At 55.3% G+C, this 24,250-nt stretch overlaps 1 protein-coding gene across 1 annotated transcript; it reads right to left on the bottom strand.

The window, feature by feature from the left end:
- Positions 1 to 6,581: 6,581 nt before the first annotated feature.
- Wnt6 (Wnt family member 6) lies at positions 6,582 to 19,673 on the bottom strand. The gene is made up of 4 exons (XM_006972275.3): positions 19,528 to 19,673; positions 9,704 to 9,924; positions 9,146 to 9,480; positions 6,582 to 7,390 (listed from the first exon to the last, which is right to left on the bottom strand). Exons 1-4 carry the CDS (start codon positions 19,605 to 19,607, stop codon positions 6,929 to 6,931), a joined length of 1,098 nt encoding a protein of 365 aa, XP_006972337.3. The 5' UTR covers positions 19,608 to 19,673; the 3' UTR covers positions 6,582 to 6,928.
- Between the last annotated feature and the right edge of the window lie 4,577 nt (positions 19,674 to 24,250).

A 24,250-nucleotide genomic window follows, 5' to 3' on the forward strand; every position in this document is an offset into this window, starting at 1 on the left:
GGGGGGGGGGAGGCTGGTCTGTGTGTTAACCAGAGGTGTGTGGGCCTCACTGAAGCTGAAACACAGCTGCAGGGGAGTGTCCCACCCCACCCCAGCACACACCTGCGGGGCTGCAGGGGAGAGGCCGGCCCCTCCGTTCGGCCTTCTCTGCTTCTAGAGGGACTTCCCCCAGCTTGCCTAGAGAGACAGGTGTGTGTGTGGAGGTCCCGGAGAGGGGTTTGGCCACCTCTGGCTCTCCCTCCGCTTTGCCCTGGGACCTTCCAAAGGCGCTCCTGGAGTTACCCACCCTCCGTCTCTTACGAAATGAGTAGTGGAGGGCCCACTTCACCTAGTCAGTGAGCTACCCAAGGCAGAAGGGTCAGGACTCTAGGAAATGCTTGTTGGGACCTAGGTGCCTCGGGGATGGCTCTAGCTGGGAGCAGGGATTAGAGAACCTTCTAATCAGAAGTGGGCAGTCAGAACATTGTTTTCAGACGACCCCCCACCTTTTCTTTTTTATTTCACAAGAAAATACGGAGGCCCAGAGAGGGCCGTGACTTAGGTAAGGTCAAACAGCAAATTAGACAAAGCGCTAAGGTGGATTGACTTCTGAGTCCCACCACACCAGCATGTCCCCTACACAGAGAGCTGTTGCCCAGGGATGCTTTGAGACGTGTCCTGGTCCTGGTCCTACAGGGCCTGTCTGAATAGTCCCCTGGGGTCCCTTCCTTCTCTCAAAGCCCTGATTGAACACTGGTCTCTGCTTAGTATAGGACATGTGTCTGTAACCAGGAAAAGAGCCTGGGAACCAGAGGCTTTGGCTTCTGCTTCTGGTTCTAACCTGGGTTGGGACAGTGCATCTGACTCCTGCTGTGTCTTCAGCATGGTCCTCTGTGAAATGGGCACAAGTCTCCCATTCTTTGGGGGGGGGGGGTTGAGACAGGGTTTCTCTGTATAGATTTGTGCCTTTCCTGGATCTCACTCTGTAGACCAGGCTGACTTTGAACTCACAGAGATCCACCTGCCTCTGCCTCCTGAGTGCTGGGATTAAAGGCGTGCACCACCACCGCCCGGCATACAAGTCTCCCATTCTACACACCCACATCCCTCACGTCCCAGGGCCTCCTCTCTCTGAAGAGAGGCCCTCCTGGCTTGAGAAGAGAACTGTCATTGCCTCTGGGCTCAGAGACAAAGGGGGCCCGTTCCAGGAATTGACCATCCTCGGAGAATTGAAGGGGAGGTGCCTTTCTTGCCCCCAGACTGTCAGGTGGTGGGGGTGGCCTGACCAGCAGCAGGCTGGTGACACACTCTCCCTCCTCCCCACCCCCCCATCTCTGCCCGCAGCCATCGCAGCTGTCAGGAATTAAGAGCTTGGAGCTGCTGGGGGTTGGGGTGGGACAATGAGAGCGCAGTCTGGCTGGACAGCAGGAAAACAGCCAGGGGCAGGAAGCAGCCGGTGTCACCAGTGCCTCGTTTGACCCTAGCCGCCCGCTGCCCTCCCAACTCTCCCCGCCATGGTGCTGCAGGGTCAAACCAATCACCTGATACCGCAGTAGGGTCCGAGACAGGAAGGAGGCACAACCCCAGGACAGGCATCTGCAGGTTGGGGAATCAAGTTCCAACTGGCTGGTGGGGAAACTGAGGCCCAGACTAGATTTGGAATAGACTCCCCCCAACCCTGGCAATGAGGCCATATTCAAGGTGCAGACCTCCTTGCTCCTCACCCAGTGCTCACCCTAATGTATCCCACACTTGAAGCAGCGCATGTATCCCCCGGGATAGGCTATTGTGGGAATATTGATTCTAGATCCTAAGGTACTGAATCAGCTTTTCCCAGGCACCAGGCCTGGGATCTTCATTCATAACCATCTCCCAAATGTTTAGGGGAAACTACCTTTGGAAAATGCTGTTGGCCTGAAAAGCAGCTGGCTGTTTCTCCTTTTAGCCTCTGTCTGAGGAAGGAGAGGAAGGGTCTCTGCTGCAGGACCCATGGAATACAGAAGTGCAAGGGGAGAAAGAATTTTTCCCCACTTTGGAAACTCTGGAAGGCGAGTACTGATGCCTGTAGCCTGTGCCCCCATCTTGGGTCTGGCCCGAGGTCATGAGGCCTAGCAATGCCCACATGCATAAGAGACAGACTTTGGCCTATGTGTAGATGAAGCCTAGTGTGCATCTGGGGCCCTAACCTGGATGACCTATGCCATGGCCAAGCCTCTACCAGCACCAGCAGCCCCCAGTCTCCACCCCAGACCTGCCCTGCGACCTGGCCCTCAGCCCAGCCCCAGCCCCCGCAGCCGCCTGCCAGAGACCACAATTACAGGGGCCACTGGGGGTGGGGGTGGGGAGCTAGGAGGATGAAAGGCAGCTAGAGAATGATTCCAGCTGTGGCAGCTCTGGGGGAGGTCTCACACGGAGGGAGGAAGGGCTGGGGGAGGCACAGGGTGAGAACAGGTGGGACCCTCACAGCCCCAGCCTAGCCCAGTCCAGTCCTGCTCTGTCTCGATGCTCAGTTGGAGAAGTTGGTCTGGGTGAAGAAGAGAAGGAAGATCTCTAGATGGATAAGGGGCCCCGCCTTCCTGGTGACCCTGCCTCAGCAAGGTAAGGGGAAGCAGCTCCCTGCTTCCATGTCTCCAGCTTCCTAATGTGTGACTCTCAAAGGGAAAGAGAGATGAGTTGGGAGTCCTTGGCCTCCGACTCATCCTAGGCCTTCCACTCAGCCTTCTCATCCATCTGCTATGTTCTGCCTTTTCCTGATGTGGTCACACACCACACACATCTGGGGTGCCTCTGTGCTCTTCCCCTTTGCCCAAGTTCCACATGTCCCCCACCCCTCAGCCAGCAGGGGACCTTGCCTGTGCCTGGGGCTGAGCAGCTGGGTGAGCTAGGGGAGGGGATGTCAGGGGGCACTTCTGAGCAGCGCAAGAGCACAGCGCCATCTCTGCGCTTACAGAGGAGCAGGCTTGTGACCGCCAACCATGGCTTCCTGTTCAGCGTCGTCACTTTTTAAGTTAGGGAGTTCCCAGACCCCTGTGGGACTCGGGGTCTTAGACAATGGATCCCTGCCATGTGACTAGCAACTTAAAGACCTCAGCAGAGCTGGGCAGTGGTGGCACACACCTTTAAGCCCAGCACTTAGGATGCAGACACAGGCAGAGTTTGAGGCCAGCCTGGTCTACAGAGCTGGTTTCAAGATAGCCAGGATTACACAGACAAACCCTGTCTAGAAACACCCCTCCCTGCCCCCAAAAGACTGCAGTCTGTTCTGTGCTTTCGCCATGTGCCAAGAAGGTCTCAGACAGCCCAATTTCGTGATGGGGTCACTGAGGCACAGATAGGTTAGCCACTTAGCTGCTTAGCTGACTTGGCCAGGGCCTTTTTTTTTTTTTTTTTTTTAAACTACATCTTACCTTCTTTTCAACCTACTTGGAGTGGTGTAGATTCATATGGTCTGCTTTTCTGCCACATAGAGGAAAATACTCAACACCCACATCATCCATCTCATCCCAGAACACCCTACCAGAACCAGGCAGTCATAGAGACACAGACTGGAGTCCCAGTCCTAGGCCTGGTCAACCTAGAGGTTCCAGACAGCCTGAAACCCCAGCGGCTTGACCTAAGCTGTCCGTGGGTCTCTAGCCGTGCCTTCCTGCTCTTGAATTCCGCAGACTTCTCCTCTGGCTGCTCTCTCCGTCCATAGAGAAGTTGGACTCTGAGGCCCTCTGGTGGTCTATTTGTGAAGTACAAGACATTGAAAAAGCGCTGGACTGAGCGGGCATTGTTAGCGCCTGGGTGACTTTCATAGTCTGCACCAGGCTTTGGGTCTGCATTGGGGAAGAGGAAGAAGGGAGGAGAAGGGAGGGGAAGGAAGAGGGAAGAGAAAGGAAGACAGGAGAAGGGAGGGGAGGAGAAGAGAGGCACCACAGCGGCACCCTCCCAGAGCTCTGGGAAAGGCAGATCTGTGACTATAAACTCCACCCCTCAGAGCTTTCCTTTCCTGTCTTCCCTGAGGGCCATTTCTACTCTCCCTCTTGGAAAGTTAGAGTCTGCTTCTGCCAGGGGGTTCTGAGTTCAAATTCTCAATGAGATTGCCCTGAAGCCCAGGCATCTGATGGAAGAAATACAGAGGGAAACCACAAATGCCCCTTCCTTCTTCCACAGCCTGACATCCCCTGCCTACTATGATGCTTGCGGTCCCGGCCCAGATAGACCATCCAGTGGGAGTAGATGGAAGCCACCATTGGTGTCTGTCCTGAGTTCCCTTCCTCTGTTTCATTTGAAGAAAGAACTCTGTGCCCCATCCCCTGCGGTCTTAGGAATCTGCCAATCTGTCATAGTAGCGTGTTTTCCCGGTGAGTGTTACTGGTTCAGGTTGAACTAATCAGTGTCTTCCTTGGGACTATAATGGAAGAGGCTTTTAAAAATAGATTGTGTGTGTGTGTGTTTATGCTTTGCCTGTATGTATGGTTGAGCAACATGTGGATGTCTGGTGCCTGCAGAGTCAAAGAATGTATCTGGTCCTTTGGAGCTGGAATAAAGGACGGTTGTGAGCTACCATGTGGATGATGGGAAATGAACCTGGGTCCTCTGGAAGACCAACAAGTGTTCTTAAACACAGCAATTTCTCCAGCCCCAGGATCCCCTTCAAATCCTAAGCATGTAGGCCCAAAGCTGTCATATAGAGAAAATGTACACAGGGAGAGGATGAGGATGGTAGACAGACATGGTGAGCTGAAACAATGAACATAGGGGGTAGGGACTGAGGAATAAGAGAGACAGAGGGGGCGAGGAGAGACAGAGAGACCTGTAATGACATCACTGAAGTCCGTGCATTCAGCTCCGCTGTGGCTGAATCCGGGCTAAATTCTGTACCTCCCTTTGGCCTAGTCTGACGGTTGGATGTCTTCCCTTGCAGTCAGAGCCGCCCCATACCTGCAAAGCAAGAGCCCACTCCTCCTACTCTCACAGAAACTACCCTTCGTGAAACAGGGAGTTGGCATAATTTACCAAATGCTGTGCTAAGTGTTCTTCCTGTCTCAAGAAAAAGAAATCCTCCCAAGGTTTCTCTGAGGGTGAGGGATGGGTCAAGATGGCTGCAAACTCTTTGTCTTTCCTCCCACCCCTCAGAGCTTTCTATTTCCCCCTCCTGACTCTGTGATCTGTTCCAGCCAAGAGAGAGCAGTAGTGATGTTATGTAACTTCTACGGCTGGACTCTCAGAAGACAAAATCTGCCTAGAGGCTCGACTCTCTCTTTTCTTCATGTCTTCCTTCCTTCAGGCCACCACGCGGGGGGTGGGGTGGGGGAGGAGACCAAGTCAGCCACACAGAGAACCACCAAGTCCTTAGGCATGGAAACAAAACCTCATCAACACCCCCAGAGCAGCACATCTTCCAGCAGAATGACCCCAGGCACTCCACACCAAATTGCCCTCTGAACCAAACCCCTGAGCTGAGTTCTGACACATAGTTGTCCAAAAAGGATACCGAGTAGTTATTTGGAGGCTGTTGTTACTTTGCCGTAGATAACTGAGATAGAGTGAGACCACACAGGAAGAGAAAACAGGCCATATTGGCCTGGGCTACCCCAGCTTCAAACAATAAGAATCTGAACCAAAAGCCCATACCTTTTCCTGCTTAGCTGCAAGGGGATGGAGTCATCCCCTAACTGCAGCATTCGCACTGGGGGGATATTCCACAGGTGGGCTGTGCCCCCGGTTCTCTTGGATTGAAGATGAGGGCACAAGCCTCAGCTCTAGAGAACCCAGAACTATTCGTGTGTCCTTTAACCCTCACAATCAGCTCCCTGAGGGGAGCCTGCTTAAAATATATATATATATATGGCTGGGTGCCAGACAAGACCCTGGTACAAACTTGTTTCCTCTGAGTGTGATTAGAAACACTATACTAGGCAGGCGCAGTCTGGAGAGAGAGAGAGAGAGAGAGAGAGAGAGAGAGAGAGAGAGAGAGAGAGAGAGAGAGAGAGAGAGAGAGAGAGAGAGAGAGATTGTGTTGTTCTAGGAAACTCAGAGATCTGCCTGCCTCTGATTAAAGGCATGTGCTGCCACCACCAGGCCATGTTGGGTTTTTAACGTGAGTGCTGGGGATGGAACGCAGGGTGATCTCCTAGCTGGCACCAGTCTTTTTAGGGCTGATGGGATGGCTAGTTTTGATGGTAACAAAAGCAGGTGTTCCTTGCAAGCAGTTTCATTGTATTTTTCAGTTTATAAAGAGCTTTAATCTCTCGACCCCAAAAGTCTACCCTTGATTTCCTCAGGAGTCGCAGAAACAGACATGATGTCCTAAAAATGAACACAAAGGCCCAACAACTGAGCACACTGCTAGAAACTGCTGGGCCCTTTGTGTCCCTTTAAAATGGAATCACTTGTTCTCAAGATTCGGGTGCCTGATGTGGACGGGAACGAACAAAGGGGTGCCGAAGGAGAGCTACGGGGTTTCCAGGAGCCCTCCCTCTCCTTGCCCTGCCTCAGTGACGGGTGGGATTACAGATCCAGGCCAGAACGCTAGTTCTATCAGGACCGCCTAACTCCCTTCCATATCCTGGCCCTCTAGGAATACCTCCCCTCAAACTGTGGGTCCTGTCCTATTGATTTAAATGTCTTTATTGTAATCCACTCCAGTAAATCTGAGGAGCATCCTCTCCAGAGGCCAGAGTCTGGCTTTTTTATTTCCATCTGGGAGGCCAAAGGGAGGGAGAAGAGCCTGTACAGTCTCCCGCAGAGGGCCCTTCTGGGGGATGCTGGAGGAGCAGGGTCCTCAGACCTGGGAGGGCAGGTGTAAACCCCAAGCTCCCAGCCCCTGTAGTTTCCCAAGGCCTAGACATGTAATTTTCCTAGGGAGCAGCTGGACCCGGACAGCGCCCCCTGCTGGAATCCAGTGGTCCTGCAGATTGCCAAGAGGCGGCTGGCGCGCCGTTCCGAGGCAGGCGGCGAGTCAGAGGCACAGGCTGAGCTCCTTGCGCACGCGGCAGCGGTGGCACTGCACCACGCAGCACCAGTGGAAGCGGCACAGGCAGTTCTCCTCGAGCTGTACGCTCTCCTGGCGGTGTCCGCGACCGCAGCACAACAGGTCGCAGCCGCTGAGGTCCGGGGCACTGCTGTTGCAGGCGCGGCCGCGCGTGCCGGGCGAGCCGGTGCGCCGGTTGGGGGCGCAGAAGTCGGGCGAGTCGGCGGCGTAGAGGAGGTCGGCTCGGCCGGGAGGCTTGAGCGTGCGGACTGCAGGCAGCAGGGCTTTGCCGTCGTTGGTGCCCATGACGCGCGAGGCGCCGTGGAAGCGTTCCAGCAGCCGTGCGCCCACCTCGCGGAACGGAGGCAGCTTCTGCCAGCAGGTGCGCAGCGCGCACGAACCCGAAAGGCCGTGGCACTTACATTCGGTGCGCGTGTGGCTCCGCACCGCCTGCGGGAGCAGAGGGGCGGGGCGATGGGCGGGGCAGAGGGGGGGCACAACAGAAAGCAAAGGAAGCAGAGAGAGAAGGGAGAGCAAGGAAGAAAAGAAGGGAGGGAGGGAGGGAGGAAGGAAGGGAGGGAGGGAGGGAGGGAGGGAGGGAGGGAGGGAGGGAGGGAGGGAGGGAGGGAGGGAGGAAGGAAGGAAGGAAGGAAGGAAGGAAGGAAGGAAGGAAGGAAGGAAGGAAGGGGAGGAAGGGAGGGAGGGAAGGAGGGAGGGAGAGAAGGAGGGAGGGAGAGAAGGAGGGAGGGAGGGAGGAAGGAAGGAAGGAAGGGGAGGAAGGGAGGGAGGGAAGGAGGGAGGGAGAGAAGGAGGGAGGGAGAGAAGGAGGGAGGGAGGGAGGAAGGAAGGAAGGAAGGAAGGAAGGAAGGAAGGAAGGAAGGAAGGAAGGGGAGGAAGGGAGGGAGGGAAGAAGAGGGAGGGGGGGGAATGAGACAGGTTAGCCAGGCAGGCAGGAGGTAGGTACAAGGTTAGAAGGAGAAAATGAATAAAAAAACGACCACTCAGAGAGGGAGAAAGGATGACAAAGACGAAGGAGAAAGAGAGTGGGAAGTGGAAACAGTGGATGGAGCAGAGATTCCAGGGTCCAAAGCCAGGGAGCGGGAGAGAATAGAAGGGACGCAGTGGTGAGATTCTCCATTCTCCCTGGAGTGGGGAGAAGCGGCAGCTGTCGCAGCCTAGCCCTCCTGCCAACCCGGCCTCCTCATTCCTACCCCTCGCGGCCCCAGGCAGAGCTGAGCAGACACAGGCAGCCGCCTGGGCGTCTGTCTCTGTCACCCCTCCCCAATCCTCTCAACAGGTATGTGGGCCTGTCCGGACATTCCTCTCCTGAGCCCCCTCCTCCCTGTCTGCCTGATGATGCCTTGGGCTCAACCTTGAAGGACACAGAATGTGTGGAGGAATGTTCCTCAACTACTCTAGAACTGAGACATAGGATGTAGGAAGGTCCATCTGAATGCACTCAGGAGATCAGGATCCAGTCCTGCCTTGCTTGCCAGTCTGAAGCTGGGTCTGGGCTGCCCTGGCCTCTGCTGACTTCCCACAGTCCTTTCCAAGTCAGTTCTTCTAGACTTTGTTCTAACCCTCACTTTCTCTGGTGCCTCCGCCACCAGGATCCCAGACCTTACTGTGGCTCCTATTCTTTTTCTCTGTGCAGTTTTGGTGTCTGTCCTGGGTCTCGCTCTGTAGACCAGGTTGGCCTCGAACTCACAGAGATCCGCCTGGCTCTGCCTCCCGAGTGCTGGGATGAAAGGCGTGCGCCACCACCGTTCGGGTTATGGCTCCTATTCTTAATTTCATCCCTAGCCCTGCTCCTGCCCTGATGTCTACCTCACTGGTCATGTATCAGAGGGATGCCACCCCACCTTGGGTCTCTGCTGGTTCTCAGTACTATTCTAGAAGTGTCCTTTCTCCACTCTGCTCACTGTTCCTCTCAGCTCCACACACCTGCGTCCCCAGCCCTCTAGACTGGACATCTCCTCTGCCATGTGCATCTGTGTCCCGGCCCAAGTCCCAGTCTTCCCAAGTTGCCCATCTTGTTCACTCCCACACACATCAACACCCTCCTACACATTCACACCTTTGCTTGTGCCCGTGCTACCACAAACATGCTGCCACCCACACTCTGCCACACCCACTGGCGCTCTCTTGCATACTCACACTTCCACACTCGTGCACACGACACCTACAGCGCCTGCCTGTACGCACCAGCCTGCCCGCCTCATTGTTGTGCAGCTGCACCAGTGCCCGGATGTCTCCACGTCCCCGCTTGTGCTGGGCATCCATAAAGAGCCTTGACTTCTCATCCCCGAAGTCCACATCGTCTCCGCAGCCTCCCCACTCCCAGGCGGCGCTGGCATCTGGGGAACCTGTTGGCCCTGGAGGTCCAGGAGTGCCCAGAAGGCCAGAGGGCCTAGGCGGTGCTCGCCCGCGGGGTGCCTGGCATCCGCACTGCAGGAGTTCTCCCATGGAACAGGCCTGCGTGACCGCGTGGCTGGCGCCGGCTGCAGTAATCGCAAACACGAAGGCTGTCTCTCGGATGTCTGCGGAGGGAGGACGGAGATGAGGCCAGTGACTGCCCAGGATGATAGGGGACCCTCCTCCCCCAGCCTGTCCTGGGCCATCTGAGAGACAGGTGTGGAGGGGCAAGATGGGCAGAGTGCCTAGGGGGTAAATCGGGAGATAGGGTTCAAGCAGCCTCCCCAAACCTGCTCCCCTGGCAAGAAGAAGGCAGGCACATCCCTCCGGGGCCTCTCCCACACTAACCCTGCTGCAAGACGCGCCCAAAGGCCTTGCTGTGACTGGAGCAGTTCCAGCGGCGGAAACGGAACTGGAACTGACATTCTCGGACCCCCAGCCTTGCGCCCCGGGCGAGCTCTGCCACCACTTCCGGCTCTGACTGGCACAGCTCAGCCTGCCGTCCTGCCAGCCGCCTGGCCTTCCTGCAGATGCTGGTAGGATCCATGACCAGGGGGCTACCCACAGCCCTGGGGAGCAGAACAGCAGGTCAGGAGTGTACCTCCCAAAACATAAAAGACCTGGGGCGGAGTGGGAATGAAGGAGAGGGAGCCAGCGCCCCTCAGCCCACAGCCAGGTGCTACCCCCGAGTCTCTCCATCCTGCCCCTAACTGAGACTGGTGTTGTCCCTCTGGTCCCCTTTCCATCCCATGTCTGTGTCCCCTCTCTACTGAAGTCTAGGCTGAAAATGGCATCACGACAAGAACTCAGTCTTATCCTTCTGTGTGCATCTCCACTCATAAACCCTTAAAGGGACTTTGCTCAAGGTGAAGGCAGTTGTCCCAGGCCAAGGCTAAAATTCAATAGGCCTAACCCAAAAGGGAAACAAGGAAGAAATTAGCAGAAAAAAAAAAAAAAATTAAGAAAGCTGTCAACACCCCCACCCCACCCCACCCAATCTCATGAAAGAAAGTATTCTAAGCAAAGTAAACAGTATCAAGGGAGGATGTGGCCTTAGTGGCCTGCAACCTGGACAGCCCCCGTACAAAGCAGGGGCCATCCGAAGGACAGAACCTCCATGTGGTATTAGAGTGTCTAGAGAACAGAGCCTATGAAAAAAGGCCACACCCCTTCTTAGTTCGACTTCTTCTGTAAAATGAGAAATTTTCGCTTCGATCGGACCCGCCTAGCCTGCTGCTCCCTGTTTCCCTGAGCTAGACCGCTGCAGGAAGGAGCTGGGAACGTAGCTGCTCAGCATTGTTGGCAGATAGGTGATGCCGACCCTTCTCTTGCTCCAGGGTAGCTGGCTTTCCCAGAGAGAGATGGCACCAAGCCAAGCCCTGAGTGCTAGAGTGATATAACCAACGGTGTGGTGGAGGGGCGATGTTTGGTTTGTGGGTAAAGACCTGCTGAGAAGGTCTGCACCTTGTCAGCAGCCTCTTGACCCTGCCCACCTTCATTCCACCCGAGGAGAGGGCTGCCACTTGGTTTCCATAGGTTGTCGGCCAGGAATTCACACCTGGGGGGAAACCCCGCTTGAATCAGATGGCTCCTATTTGAACATAGCTAAGAGCTCAGGCTTGAAGGGATCTGTGGGCAGAGCTGGGGAGGTTAATTTGAGACCGTTCAAAACCCTTCTGCAGAGGGCAGAGAAAGACAGGTTGGCGGGGGGGGGGGGTTTGCACACTGGAGGCAGCGGAGTATAAAATGTAGAGGAAGATGTTGGCAAAAGAGTGTGAGAGGTCAGGGTGGCCTACTTTTCAGCTTTGCTTCCGTGCCTATCTGCCCCACTGTCCCCATTTACTCCACAAGTACGGGCTGCCCAGGCATGTCCTGAGATGTAATGTTCTTAAATAGCAACAAGAGGAATTTAGGTCTTAAGGTAAAACTCTCAACACTGAAGATGAGGTGCTCAGAGAGATGTTTGCAGAAAGATGTGAAAGCCCCATCTCTTAAGGATCCCCCCCCCTCTCTCTCTCTCACACACACACACACACACACACACACACTTGGGAATGATGCTGTTATCCCTACTCAAATAGTTTAGGGATCAAGCATCTCTTCTGGGCAGAAACAGGCATCACAGGTTCCCTTGTATTGAGCTTGGGTGCCCCTTACCCCCACCCTGCCCAGCACCAGCCCTATCCCACAGTCTCTGCCCCAGAGAAGGGACCCATGGAGTAATGATCAGTGAGCCAAGGTTAGGACAACCCGAGCTGGCTCCCAATGGCCCAGTGACCTTGGAGAATTGATCAGCCTCTACCTGTTCATCACTTGCCTATTATCTATCCTACCCCTAACCAAGACCAATGTTGTCTCACTCTTACTTTGTCTGTCCCATGGCTGTTATCCCCTTTACTCCAGTCTAGACTAAAAATTGCACCACAAAAAGAATTCAGTCTTATCTTTCTGTGTACATCTTCATTAATAAATCTGTCCACTTATCCACCTCATTAAAAAAGGATTTGGATTTGAGTGGCTTCCAGCATGGTTGTTCAGGGTAGGTAGATAAGCTCCCTTGTTGTTGGGACAGTCTTTCTTTCTTCCTTTTTCTTTATTTTCCCTGGAAGCTTTCTGGGTACCTGATTTATATCCCTGCAGTGTTTATTCTGAAATTTGCATGTCGTGAATTCTACATTATGGATGAATAGATATAGATATATAATGACAATGAATACTTAACATGTTTCTGAATGAATGAGCCATAAGACACCCTCCCCCCCCCCTGGGTCCAGGTCCCATTGATGTGGTATCATATCATGACTCCTAGTGTCATATCCTCAAACATTTTCTCTCCCCGAGATGAGAGAAGCAAAGTGGGCCTCTCTGCAGCTGTCCAGTTTCTCTCTACCACCTGCACACCCTAACTCCTCCTGACTCTGCGAAGCTCTGAAAACTCGCCTTCCCCATCTCCATGGCCCCTACCACCAAGTTCCCCAGCCCCACCCCCACCCCCACCCCTGCCCTCTGCACACTCCCTATTTTCCCAAGGTTGAATGGATTTATCTTCCCAAGGTCACTCTGCCCCATCCCTCCCCTTTCCTGCCTCCTCCCTTGGCAAAGCAGGAAAGAGTTTGGGGCAAGCAAGGGAAGAACTGCAAAACCCTCTTGGCCTTGTCTGCTTCCCAGGGGCTAGAGATAGGAAAGGAATCGTGGGGAGATGAAGGGCAGGGCCCCCAGGAGGTGGGGCTGGCCCTTCACAGGGTTGAGGGGCTGGCTGGCTTCCTGGGAACAAGTCTTGTTTACCAGCTGGTCAGGAGGCGGGATGGGCAGTGATAGCACTAAGAATCCCAAGGGACCAGCTTGTTCCCTGCCCTCCTGTCCTAAAGACGTAGGAAATGAAACTCCAGAAAAGACACAAGACAGGGGGTATTGAACAAACTACCCAGCCCTACTTCTGACCCTGGTTTTTGTCATTTCTGGGTGGGCTGAGCCATTCCAGACAAATCAGTTTCCTCTGTGGACTTAAGAAAAAATGATGAGTTGATCCGGAAGTGCTCCAGTCTCAGTGGTAATATCTGACTCCACTTCTCGAACAGCTCCCCACCCTCCTCTCTCATTCCTCCTCATTTACTTTGCTTCCTGGACATTTGTTTCCTTACATAATGAGTGCTACTTTGGGGGAGTCTGGATCAGTGTTGACCTGGGATCAGCTCAGAGAAGATGCACACTTTTAGAACAATTTGTATATCTTAAAGCCGGAATGCATGGTGTAAGGAACAGATATCCTACTTAAGCTCTGGGATATAATCTTATGGCCACTTCTGGGCACAGAGAACGTGGCTATCCCTAAAAGAATTCAGTATACAGACAAGAAGATAGGCTCACTCTAACTGTCCTGGCCTGCACTGAGAATTCTCTTTCAAGGACCACAGTTGATGGATCTGTGGCCCGTTAAGATGGAATTAGAGGCCAGGCAGTTCCGACTAGTAATATCTATAGACCTGAGTCCCAGAAACCCCAATATTCTGGTTCATCTTACTCTTCTACCGCTGGACTCAGGGAATAGAAGAAAATGTTGAAGACCAGCTCATTGACCTCATTCACTTCATGGTCTCACAGATGAGCAGGGCGAGCAGAGTTGATGGTCTCTGGCCACTTAGTGGAGGGATTCCCCATTGCAAAACAAGTTGGGTAATTTTAAAACCAAAACAGAGCCAGGCATGGTGACATATACCTTTAGTCCCAGCACTTGGGCAGCAGAGGCAGGTAGGTGGTGGGTCTCTGAGTTAAAAGCCAGCCTGGTCTACAGAGCAAGTTTTTGGCCAACCAGGGTTGTAAAGGCTCAATAACAACAAATGTCCACCCACAGGAGTTGGTCTGGTGGCCTGTGTCTGTAATTCCAGCTTCTTGGGAAGACAAGCTAGGGAGATTGGCAGCTCAAGTAAGCTTGAGTCTGGGACACTCAGGAAGACCGCGTCTCAAAAAGTTCAGACGTAGCATCCTTGCCTGGCATGCTTGGGGCTGTGCGCTCAATCTCCAGTACTGTTCAAATAAAATGAACACCCAAAGCGGGACTGGAAGGAAGTGGGGAGACCCCAGGTGGTCTCTCATAGTAGCTCCACACAGCTCATCCCTGCTATCAGGGCTGGGGACTCCACCCCAGACCACACTTCTGGACTCAGGGCCACTTCCTCTGCCACCGTAAGTCAAGATGTTCTCAGCCAGCTTCTCTTCAATCTCACCTCCGCTCCCACTCTCCCTCAGGAGCACCAGCCCTGGCCTCAGCTTCATCCTCCCGGTTGTCACTCATCTGAGTGTGTCCTGCCAGCGTGGCCCCTTGTCTTGCCTCCTCAATTAAGTAGAAGTCTCATTCCGTTAATGGCAGGAATCTCACAAGTGGGCATGAGGTCATCAGTGGAACACACCCTCGGGAACTGGGGGGATCCAGGCTCGGACTGGATCCAGGCTCTGTCACTGGCTTGTGTGAAGTGGAGTGAGTCCCTGGCATGTGACACACACTTGATATTTGTTGGATGGATGAGAAAAGTTAAACACCAGTTCCTCGGCTGGAAAATGAAAATCATAATCCCACCCTCCCCTCCCCCGATGATAATGTACAGAGTGGATCCCATCGAGTGCTTGTATCCTTAGGCCTGCTCAACACAGGGCAAAACAGTAGGGATTGTAGGTGGCATGTGTGGAGCCCCAAGAACGTTCTTTTTGCAACACTCTGTCTTTCCTGTCCAGTGTGGATCTAGGTTTCCTTCTCCACTCAGCCTACCCAGTGTCTAGAGCACCCACTAGGATCCACCCCCTTACCCAGCTGGATCACGGAGGCCAATGGGACCACCAACCATGCTATGAGTGCCTAACCTCCTAGGAGAGTCTCACAGCCAGCACGCCAGTCTCTCTACCCCGCCCCCAACTCCTTACCCCCAAGATCCTTCATCTGACCCCACCTCCTAGGAGCCAGCAGAGGGAGCTCTGAGCCCTGGGGCTGTGGGTGGGGGTGTGTGGGGGAGGTGGGGGAGGTGGGTGGTGGGAAGGGGGGCAGAAAAATGTTGCCTGACGGCTGCCGAGGCTGCCGGGCCTGTGCCCGCCCGCCTGTCCTGTCCTGCTCTGTCTAACTCCTAACTCGGTAATTACTGCTCCCCTCCCCCAGTCCCTACCCCCATCCCAACCACCACATCAAAGCCAGTGATGCCCCAGCTCCATTAACCCCTGCCTCCCCACTGCCCACCTGTGGCCCCCACTCACCCTTCCCCACACAGACACAATTTGGTTCCCTGTGTCCTTCCTCACACTTTTATCTCCATCTTTTTTTTTTTTCTTTTTTTGAGAGGCAGGGGCTTTCCCTTCCCAGACAGACTTCACTGTGCAAAAGGGCTTCCTGCTTGCCAGAGCTCTGGAGGCGATGCCCTCCACTGCATGCCTGGAGGACAGTGGTCATACTCTTGCATGTACAACGGGGGACACACATCTGAGGGTGAGATGGGGGAGCAACGGGGCCTGTGAGGACCTTGTCCCTCCTCCTGATTCCCACCCTCACTGCACATAAGGAAAGGGCACCAAAAAAAGAGACAGGACTCTCAGCTACCAACAGGCAGGCTTAGCACCCTGGGCAAGTTCCCTCCTGTCCTTGGACCTTCTACCTTACCGCTGACCATAATAGACTAGGTTACCTCTCAGTCCTCTCTAGATCCAATTCTAGATTAAACAGAGGGCTCCGGGCTGGTAGAGGCAGCCAAAGAAGCCTCCTCCGGGCCACAGTTCTCTCTCTGCACAAGCTCCCAGCTGGCCAGGAAAGAAATGCCCGGCTAGGGGGCGCTCTCATCAATCTGCAGAGGGCAGAGGCGTCCGGTTCCCTGAGGCCTCCTGCTGGCTGGCCAGGGCTGGCTGCTGCCCTGCCCGATTCTCTCCACAGCTGCACTTCCCCATCAAAGTACACATTCTGGAATCCCCCTTGCAGGGCCCTGGTGATGGGGCCTCCCACTGACCTCCAGCCACCAACTCCAGGCTTCAGATGTGAACGGGACAGGAGGGAGCCTCACCCCCCGCCCCCCCCCCTCCAGGAAATGTCACAGTGCCAGGACTCTGGTGGGCCCAGGGCATGCTCTGGCCGGGATCAAGCCAGCCTCCTTTGCCCCTGCCCTTTTCTGCTCACAGCCCCATTGTCTCCCCAGAAGGGAAGCTGCCAAGGCTGAGGCCTGGAAAAGGGACTGGATGGCTACCCCACCCCCAAGCCATCCCTACTGGGGAGCTTGATGGAGAGCCAGCATCAGCATTGACCAGGAAGGATCAGGGGCCCCAGATAAAGACAGGATGGCCTAATGACCAGGACCAGTATGGACACACAAAGGTATGGCTGAGGGCAGCTAGAAAACCTGAGTGCCAGGAAGAGGTCTGGTCCTTTTCCTGCCTCCCTGTGGGGTCCTTGACCTTTAGCTCCGGTTTCTTTTCCATAAAGAGGGAAACAAAAGTGGGGTGACTGGGGGTAGATTGGGCAGCTTCTTCCTGGTGGGACGGGGGAGAATTGGTTTATTTCACAGAAAATATAGAACAGTGAGAGGAAGAGAGAAGAAGGGAGATTGATTTGGCTCTGCTATGACAGTGAGCTATTTTCTACATCCACTGATTGGAGGTATAAATAAAGATGGATCAGACATTGTGGAGAGGGGCGTAGAGAGCAGAGGAGGAGGGGGACCTGGTGACCTGGGAGCCAGGGCCTCTTTCCTGCTCACACTCTCAGGACAGAGTTCTTGGAGGGAGGGCAGAGCATAGGTTGGATGGCCTGGAGGCAGGGGCTGGACAAGATGACCTCAAGAGAGCCTGGCCAGTGTCCTGGAATCTGAGGTTCTGTGATTCACGAAGATACAGTTACACACTGGAGAGATACACAGAGGCTGGCGGCGGCGGCGGAGTTTAGAAAGCACGCACTGCTACATAGCAAGACCCTGTCTCAAAACTAAACAAGAAAAATTAAAAATAGAAATCTCGCACTGCATTGGGAGGAGGTGGAGGGGGAAGAAAGGTGGAGGAAAAACTTCTTTGTAACCAAAAGGCCTGGTCTCTGAGCTGATTGACCCAAAGCCCGGGGTCACTCTCCTCTAGGACCCTCTTTTAGTGACCTAGACAGTCAAGTCCTCCAGAGACCCTGGAGTCCTCCCAGCCCCTGGATTGTGGAAATGACTGGATTGTGGAAATGGCTGCTGTAGGTCACGCTGCTTTTCTGCCACCCATGGAGTTTCCAGCCCAGCTATCATCCTCTGAGAAGGAAGGGGAGGAAGGCACCAGTCCTGAAGAACCCAGCTCTAGTGAGACTGGGGAGGTAGTGTGGCAAGTGCCAAGAACCTCAGGCTAACAACCCAGCAAGATCTACCCACTGGCCCAAGCCTGGCCCGGGTAGGCTATAACAGGACAGGAGCAATGCTCAGGAGTCAAAGAACCGTGAATGTCAACCTGGGCTAGACCAAAGGAATTAAGTGTCCGAAATAGACAGAGAAGGGGCCGAGGCAGGTGGGAGGAGCAGGTTCTCTCGGAGACACATCTGAGAGAAGCATTCGCTGCTGGCCACCTTATCACCCTGGCCCTCACTCTTCACTTAGCTCCCGGCTGCAGCTGCGGCCATGAAGGCCCCTGTGTTCTCCCACACCTGCCCTCCTCATCTCCTCCCCCACTCCCTGCTTCCCAGCGTAGTCAGGGTCAGTCTCCAGAGGGCCCAGGCCCCTCTCCCGTTGGCTTGGCTCCCACCCAGCAGCCCTTCCTGAACAAAGGAATCCTCACAGACACAAACCCAGAAAGCAACACTCCGTAAACCTGTGTCCAGCACCTACACGGTCCTGGGCTTCTAGAACTCTCGAGACAAAGGAACGGGGCTGGAAAAGACCCCCAGAAAATACAACTACCGGTCAAGTGCAGTAACTTCATAGTTGCCCCAGGCTGAGAGGGCACAGGATAGCAGTGGGGAGGGGGGCGGGACTGGGCGGTCAGAATGACAGCTCTGTGGAGGAAGTGGTATTTGTTGGAACAGTTTAGACCAATGGGGAAGGAAGGAAGAGATGGCAGAGTAAAATTAGGAAAGGTGTGTAAGAGGGCAGAGAGAGGGAGCTCTTTGCCAAACATTACTTTTGACTCTTTATTCCGTATTTAAACGAACCCCACTTTTCATTCTCCCCCCCCCCGGGGGGGGACCAGGAGGATGAGAAGCAGGATTGGGGAGAGGGCTCCTAATGTCAGGTCGTTCTGTAGATCTTCCCACCCAGTCCTCCCGGCAAGCCTGGCAGGTAGGGAGATTGTTCTTTAAAAACAGAGTTGGTAGGGTAGGGTAGGGTGGGAAAGTGATTCGCTTAAAACCACAGATTTAATGGCTGGGATTAGATCCGTCTGTCAAAACTGCTAAGTACCAGCATCGCAGCTAAACTAAAGACGCGTGCTCCCTAACCCGAGCCTGGGTCTTGTATTTGCCCTCTCACTGACACCCGTGAGGATGTCTCTCCCGCATCGCGGAAGGATAGCGGCCAGCAGCTTCCTGTGTGGGCACACTACTCAATCCCGGTCGAGGAGAGGGATGGGCCTGCCCCACCCCTGGGTCCAAAACCGCGAGGGCGGGTGAGAGAGGGCGGAGAGGGTCGGAGTCCAGCCAATGACGCGGCGAGATGCAAATGTCGAAGTCCTTGCTGTCTTAGGATTGGCTAATCTAGCAGCACTCTCGCCCAAACCCCTCCTCTCCGAACACTGAGCTATTCCGGGCGGGTGTTTGTGGCTCTAAAAACTTAAGAGGAAAAAAAAAGTCTTGAGGATTTGGATCTGAGTTGTCCCGGCGCCCCCCCCCCCCCACGCTTCTTCTCCTCCCCTATCCGACCCCTCGAGGCTCAGGACTCTGGAAACCTTCGAAGTCTAGGTGTCTGCTCTGGCTAAATCCAACCCCAGAGTCCGAGTCTGAGAATTTGCCCCATCCCTCGGCCGGCCTGTCCCTTACTTGCTTCACCAGGACGCTCCCCGGTTCCCACATCTCCGCTACACATTTTTAAAAAATCGTTACTTCCCACGTCTGGAAGGGCCGGCCTCCAGGATCTCCTTCCTGTCTCTCTTACTTGCTGGGGTCGCGGGGGCGGGAAGCAGTGAAGAAAGTCAGAGTCCTGACTCAGTTTCCCCCATTTACATTCCCTTTTTCTCCACATCGCCCGTGCTGAAAGAGCTAGCCATGGTGAGGTCGTAGGTAAGGAGGGGCGGGAAAGAGGCGTCTGTCTGACCCTGTGCCTTACAGCTTCCCATCTCCTTCCCGTCCTGTTCCAGAGCCCTCCTCGCTCTTCTCCCGTCTTCACCTAATCTCTCACTATGGGTCTCATGACAGCTTTTCCCTACCTACCTGCCAATTCCTTGTGCTATGAATTGGACACATTTCTTTAGGGAGGGGGGGAAGAAGGACACGGGGGGGGGGGAGGACACACAATAGAATATCCAGGGGCAGGGAGCGTCAAAGTGGCACTTCAGAAGTGCTCGGGCAGAGATCAGAAAGCAGCTGTCTGCTAGGGTCCCTGTGCAACTGCCCGGTGGTTGGGATCCCGGAGCGGGCAGAGCCCGAAGGCAGCCTGCAGGATCGTGGTACTGAGTTCCAATACTGGCTCGGGGGTCCCCACCCTCTGGCTTTTGGAGTTGCGCGGTGGGGGACAGTCCCATTCAGCACTCACCACCACAGTCCCCCGACGTGCGCGGGGCACAAGAGCAGCAGCAGCAGCAGCCCGAGGCGGGAGGGCACGGGTGGCAGCATCGTGAGCGCTCTACCGCAGTCTGGCGCGGGCGGGCGGGGGGGGGGGGGGGTGAGGCTGCGGGGTGAGCCGGGGCGCGCCGCCGCCGGGTTTCAGGGCGAGCGCGGCGACCGAGGCGGCGGCCGGGAGACGAGGACTCCGCCGGCGGCGGCGGCGGTGGTGGCGGCGGGGGGGCCCATCCCGGGCGAGGAGGGCGCGGCGGAGGCGGAGAGCGGACCGAGCAGAGCAGCGCCTGTGTCTCCTGCGGAGCTCGCTGGAGAGAAGAAATCAGAGCCGGGGGCGGGGGTGGGAGGGGAGCGGGGCCGGAGCGTGGGCGGGGGAGGGGGACAGGGGGGCCACGGGGGTGGCAGTTGCGACAGTCAGGCGGCGGGACTCCTGGGAGGGAGCCGTGCGCCCCGGGGCGGCGGGCGCAGAGCGCAGCGGAGGGCGGGAGCCCGGTGCTGGGGCGGGGCCCGCGCGCGCTCCTGGGTGCGGGACCCGCCCGCCTGCTCCTCGCCTCGCCTCTGCGGGGTTGTCCCCTGCCATCCCCGGGCCTGCGGCACCGAGTGGCGGGAAGAATAGTAGAGAAGGGAAAGGGGGGGAGGAGGGAAGAAGAGGAACTGGGGAAGGGGGACTGGCTGGGAGAAGTTTGACAGGTTTGTTGACTGTAAAGAGAGAAAACTTCCCAGGAATGAGGGAGTTTGGGGGGAGGGAACAGTGCTCGGGGAGATACAGATGGGGGCCAGGGAGGAAGTCGGCCCGGGGCGCGGGATGCTCCGTAGAGGGCTGTCCAACTCGTCTGCCGGCCCAACGCACTTTGAAGGCGTTACTTTCTTGTGGATAGCCAGCTCCGGGTCATTTGCCCTTTCTTCAGCCTCTATCCCGGCAAGGGAGCCAGCCCCAGGCCTGGGTTCTAGCTCCCCAGCCTCGCGTCCAGCCGGTGTTTGGGGGCGGACAGTGTGGGGGAGATAAGACAGCAGTGGAGCCTCTCCAGGGCCTGCGCTCCAGCCTTCGCTCCTCAGAAGTGAGGTGGAGGGCCGAGCTTGCAGACTTCCAAGAGAAGCGGGGGGTCAGCGCTTGCTGTAGCCGGGTCTCGCTTGTCCACGGGTCCCTGCCTCGAGTTTCTTCCCCAACTTGGCCCGGGCAGAAGGGGTGGGAAAGCCAGCTGCAGGTGAGGTGGTTTATCTGATTCTCTAATGCCACAAAAATGTCTTTGATGCCCCTGACCCCCTCCCCACGCGGGGGAGATCAAAGGCCTCGTGGGGCGGAGGGACAGTTCCATTCATCAAGCCAAGCGGCTGGCAGCGGGGCGGCAGCCTCTGCTCCTCTGGCCTGGGGCAGAGGCCCCCCGACGTGCCCCAGGAGTGCCGAGGGACAGGTGGTGCGGACATTCCGAAGCAGGAGCCAATTTCTCTGCCACCACTATCTAGAGGGCCCATCAACCTTCAACAGGGGACCTTAAGCCCACGTGGCAGAAATTTCACACCAGAGGAGAAAGTTCCTTGTCGTTTGGGGTGGGGAGGAATTTAGAAGTGGAAACTGAGAATACAGCCAAGACAGACAAACACCACTGGTGAGCAGAGAGGAGGCAAGGTCCTGCGTCCAGAGAGCGGGGCAAATGGATGGGGATGAGACTTGGGGCCAGAACGGAGGCAGGAGGAGACCAGAGATGCCTACATCAGGAAGGGGAGCAGATCCGGGGGGAAGGAAAGGGGAACGCAGAGTGAAGAAGAGAGAGAAGAGGAGAAATCTTAGCCTAGGCACAAAAATCAGGCCTTGGATTTTCTGGGAGCCCCAAGGCAGGGTACTGGTGTCAAAGGTGCACCAAGTGTAGTTCTTGTCCTGGGTACTGAGATTTGAAGAGTGTGGGTTACTCTGGGGAAGGAAAGAAGCAGGGGAGGAGGAGGAGGCAGCGCTGAGCCAGATAATGGACCAACCTCTGTTCCTCCCACCCTAGCGTGCACACAGCTCCAGCACGTAGCAATTTCACACACCGCCTTTGTATTAGGTAGTACCAAGCCAGCACATTGCACATTCAAAGATATACCAGGCTGGGTAAATACTGAAGCTAGTTGGTGCCAACCTGGCAGCCAGGAGGTTTGGGGGGTCCCTGGAGGCTGCAGGTGGCCAATGACCAGCTCCCTGGGAACCAGTGCCTCTGTTCCAAGCCCCTTATCCCCACCCTGCTACTGTTATTGCAGATTATGAAATGCTCTCCCTGTCCTGCATTCTTCTCCGAGGCAAGAATTTTAATGTATTTGTCTTTGTCATCAGGGGACCTGGGCTCTGGGATCGCCCTGAGGAGGGAGCGCCCCAAATCTAGTCTGTGCTGATTCCAGACCCCAGGCTCTCTCAGTTACCCCACCTCCTCCCCCCATTACCCTAGCCCTGCCCCCTGCCTCCCCCTCCTAAGACACTGTCTCTCCGTGGGGTGGATAAAAATGATGTTATTGAAACAACAGAATTGGGAGCAGTGGCAGGGAGCAGGGATCAGCTCAGGAAACTGGGGTGTGTGCCAAGAAGCCTGCTCCCCCGCAGGCGGCCTTTCTGCCCCTACCCCCCACCTTTCCTCTAAACACACCACACACACACACACACACACACACACACACACACACACACACACACACACAGTTGGCTCCACCCCTCCTGCAATGTGCTCCAGCCAGATCTTGCAGAATCTTTAGCCATCCCTGGACTCTCCAAGCCTTTCGTCCATCCCCCCACCCCCCACCCCCAGCCCCACTGCAGAATCAGTTGGCAAGTATTGCTTGCAGAAGCATCAGAGTTGAGGAAGACTGGGGCCTGAGCCTGTGACAAGACAGACGGTCTGGAGCCCCTAGTCCAGAGCTTTGGTCCCAAGGTATTTGTGTTTGTCATCTGGAAACCAGGGATCCCAGGATCATCCTCCCTTACCTCTCTATCTGCACACAGGTGCTCCCCTTTGCCCTTGGGCTGGAACCTGGACAGAGTCAGATCAATGACTTTTGTCTTTGTGCCCCCTCAAACCTTCAGAAACTGGAGTTTGGAGGTTCTGGGGGTTTCAAGTCACCGCTGTTACCTGGTAGATCTTCCCAAAGAGCAGAGATGGGGACTGGGGCACACAAACAGCTAAAGGTGTGTGTGCACACTCACACATACATCAGATGGACCCAGGCAAATGTACCACCCTACAGAGACCGCACCCTTGCCTCCCATTCCACAGTACTGGGTCATTTTCAGGGGCAGGTACAAATGGAGAGAGAGCTGATGGGCTGGCTGGGGCTGAGATTCATGCCAACCTCCCTGACAATCACACCCATGTACACACAAAGCACACACACACACACACACACACACACACACACACACACACACGCTGCCTCTGCATATACGCCTGTCTAGAGAAACATTGCATGGGATCCAAACAGAAAAGGGAGGAGTGGAGCAGTGGGCAGCTTGAGTTTGGAGATGACAGCCTGGGCATCGGGAGCCTCCAGCCCTTCCCCCATCGCTTCACCTTGGTGCTGTGAACCTGCACATTCCACTTCTAGGTTCTGGTGCAAACACCCTGAAGGGGAGACTTGGGTGTCTGGCGGTGGGGTTGGAGAGGAAGGAGGGGCAGAGGTGGAGACTGCGGAGGGAGAGAGAGGCAGCTGGAGACAGATAACATCGGAACCGCTGCAGGCGAAAGCAGAGCCCTCTGTCTCTACTGGATTCTCTCTCCCACCGCCTTTCTGTGTCCTCATGTCTCCCCCATGCACAGAATTCGGTCTCTAAATCATTCTGTTGAGGGTTGTTTTTTTTCCCCCCTTTCTTTCCTCAGGATGGCTGAAGCTGCAGGAGCCCAGGAATTTAGGCCTGTGAACCTTCCCCTCCCAATAAGCTCCATTCTTTCCTCTTCCCCTCCGTCCTTCTCTACATCTCTAGCATGGGGTCTAACTCTCCTTTTCAGGAAGGGCCTTGAGAATTCCTCCAAGCCCTGGGTCTCTGGGACCCAGAAGAACAGAGACCATTAGAGAGATGGAGGGAAGAAAAAAGAAAGAAAAGAGAGAGAATCATTTCTTCTCCCTCTGGGTATCCCAGATAGCTCTATTCAACTTCCATAGCCTGTATAATATATCCCGAGAGTGTGTCCACCGTTTACCTCATCATACCTGCCTCATAGGCCCAGCTCCCGAGGAGATTCCATCCTAACCATTGTCTCCACGGAGACTCCTACCTCAGAGCCCACCTGCCTCCCCTCTTCCTATCTCTATCCTTTCTCTCAAGTCCAATCCAATCAGAGAGAGAAAGAACCTGCCTGGAAGAATCTTGAAATAAAGGGCAGGGGCTGAGCACAGAGGGGCTGCCTCCCACCAAGGCTGTGTTGGGAGGACATGTCCCAGTGTCCTCCCAACACAAGGACAACACAGGACAGGGAACATTGGCTTCCACTTAGTTCAACCCCAGCAGCCCAACAGGAGATGACGTTAGCCCGTGAACCTCTGCAATGTCTTGTCCCAGGCTGTCTCCCTGCATGGGGTTTCCTTTGTTGTCTGGTCTTTGTTTTTTATGACAGTGGATCTGCTTCTTGAACTCAGGACCTCAACCATTCCAGGAAAGCATGTTATCTCGGAGCTGCATCCCACAGTCCAACTCCTGTGGTTTTGACTGGGGGTGGGGGTGGCAGCCTAGTCAGTCAGAG

Source organism: Peromyscus maniculatus, chromosome 13 (assembly GCF_049852395.1).
Source record: "Peromyscus maniculatus bairdii isolate BWxNUB_F1_BW_parent chromosome 13, HU_Pman_BW_mat_3.1, whole genome shotgun sequence".
Classification (NCBI taxonomy): Eukaryota; Metazoa; Chordata; class Mammalia; order Rodentia; family Cricetidae; genus Peromyscus; species Peromyscus maniculatus.

Coding starts and splice junctions, on each gene's coding strand:
- Wnt6 (XM_006972275.3), bottom strand. CDS start 19,607: ATGCTGCCACCCGTGCCCTCCCGCCTCGGGCTGCTGCTGCTGCTGCTC. Junction 9,481..9,703: donor TGGGCGCGTCTTGCAGCAGG/GTTAGTGTGGGA, acceptor CTCCCTCCGCAG/ACATCCGAGAGACAGCCTTC. Junction 7,391..9,145: donor ACAATGAGGCGGGCAGGCTG/GTGCGTACAGGC, acceptor CTGCTCCCGCAG/GCGGTGCGGAGCCACACGCG.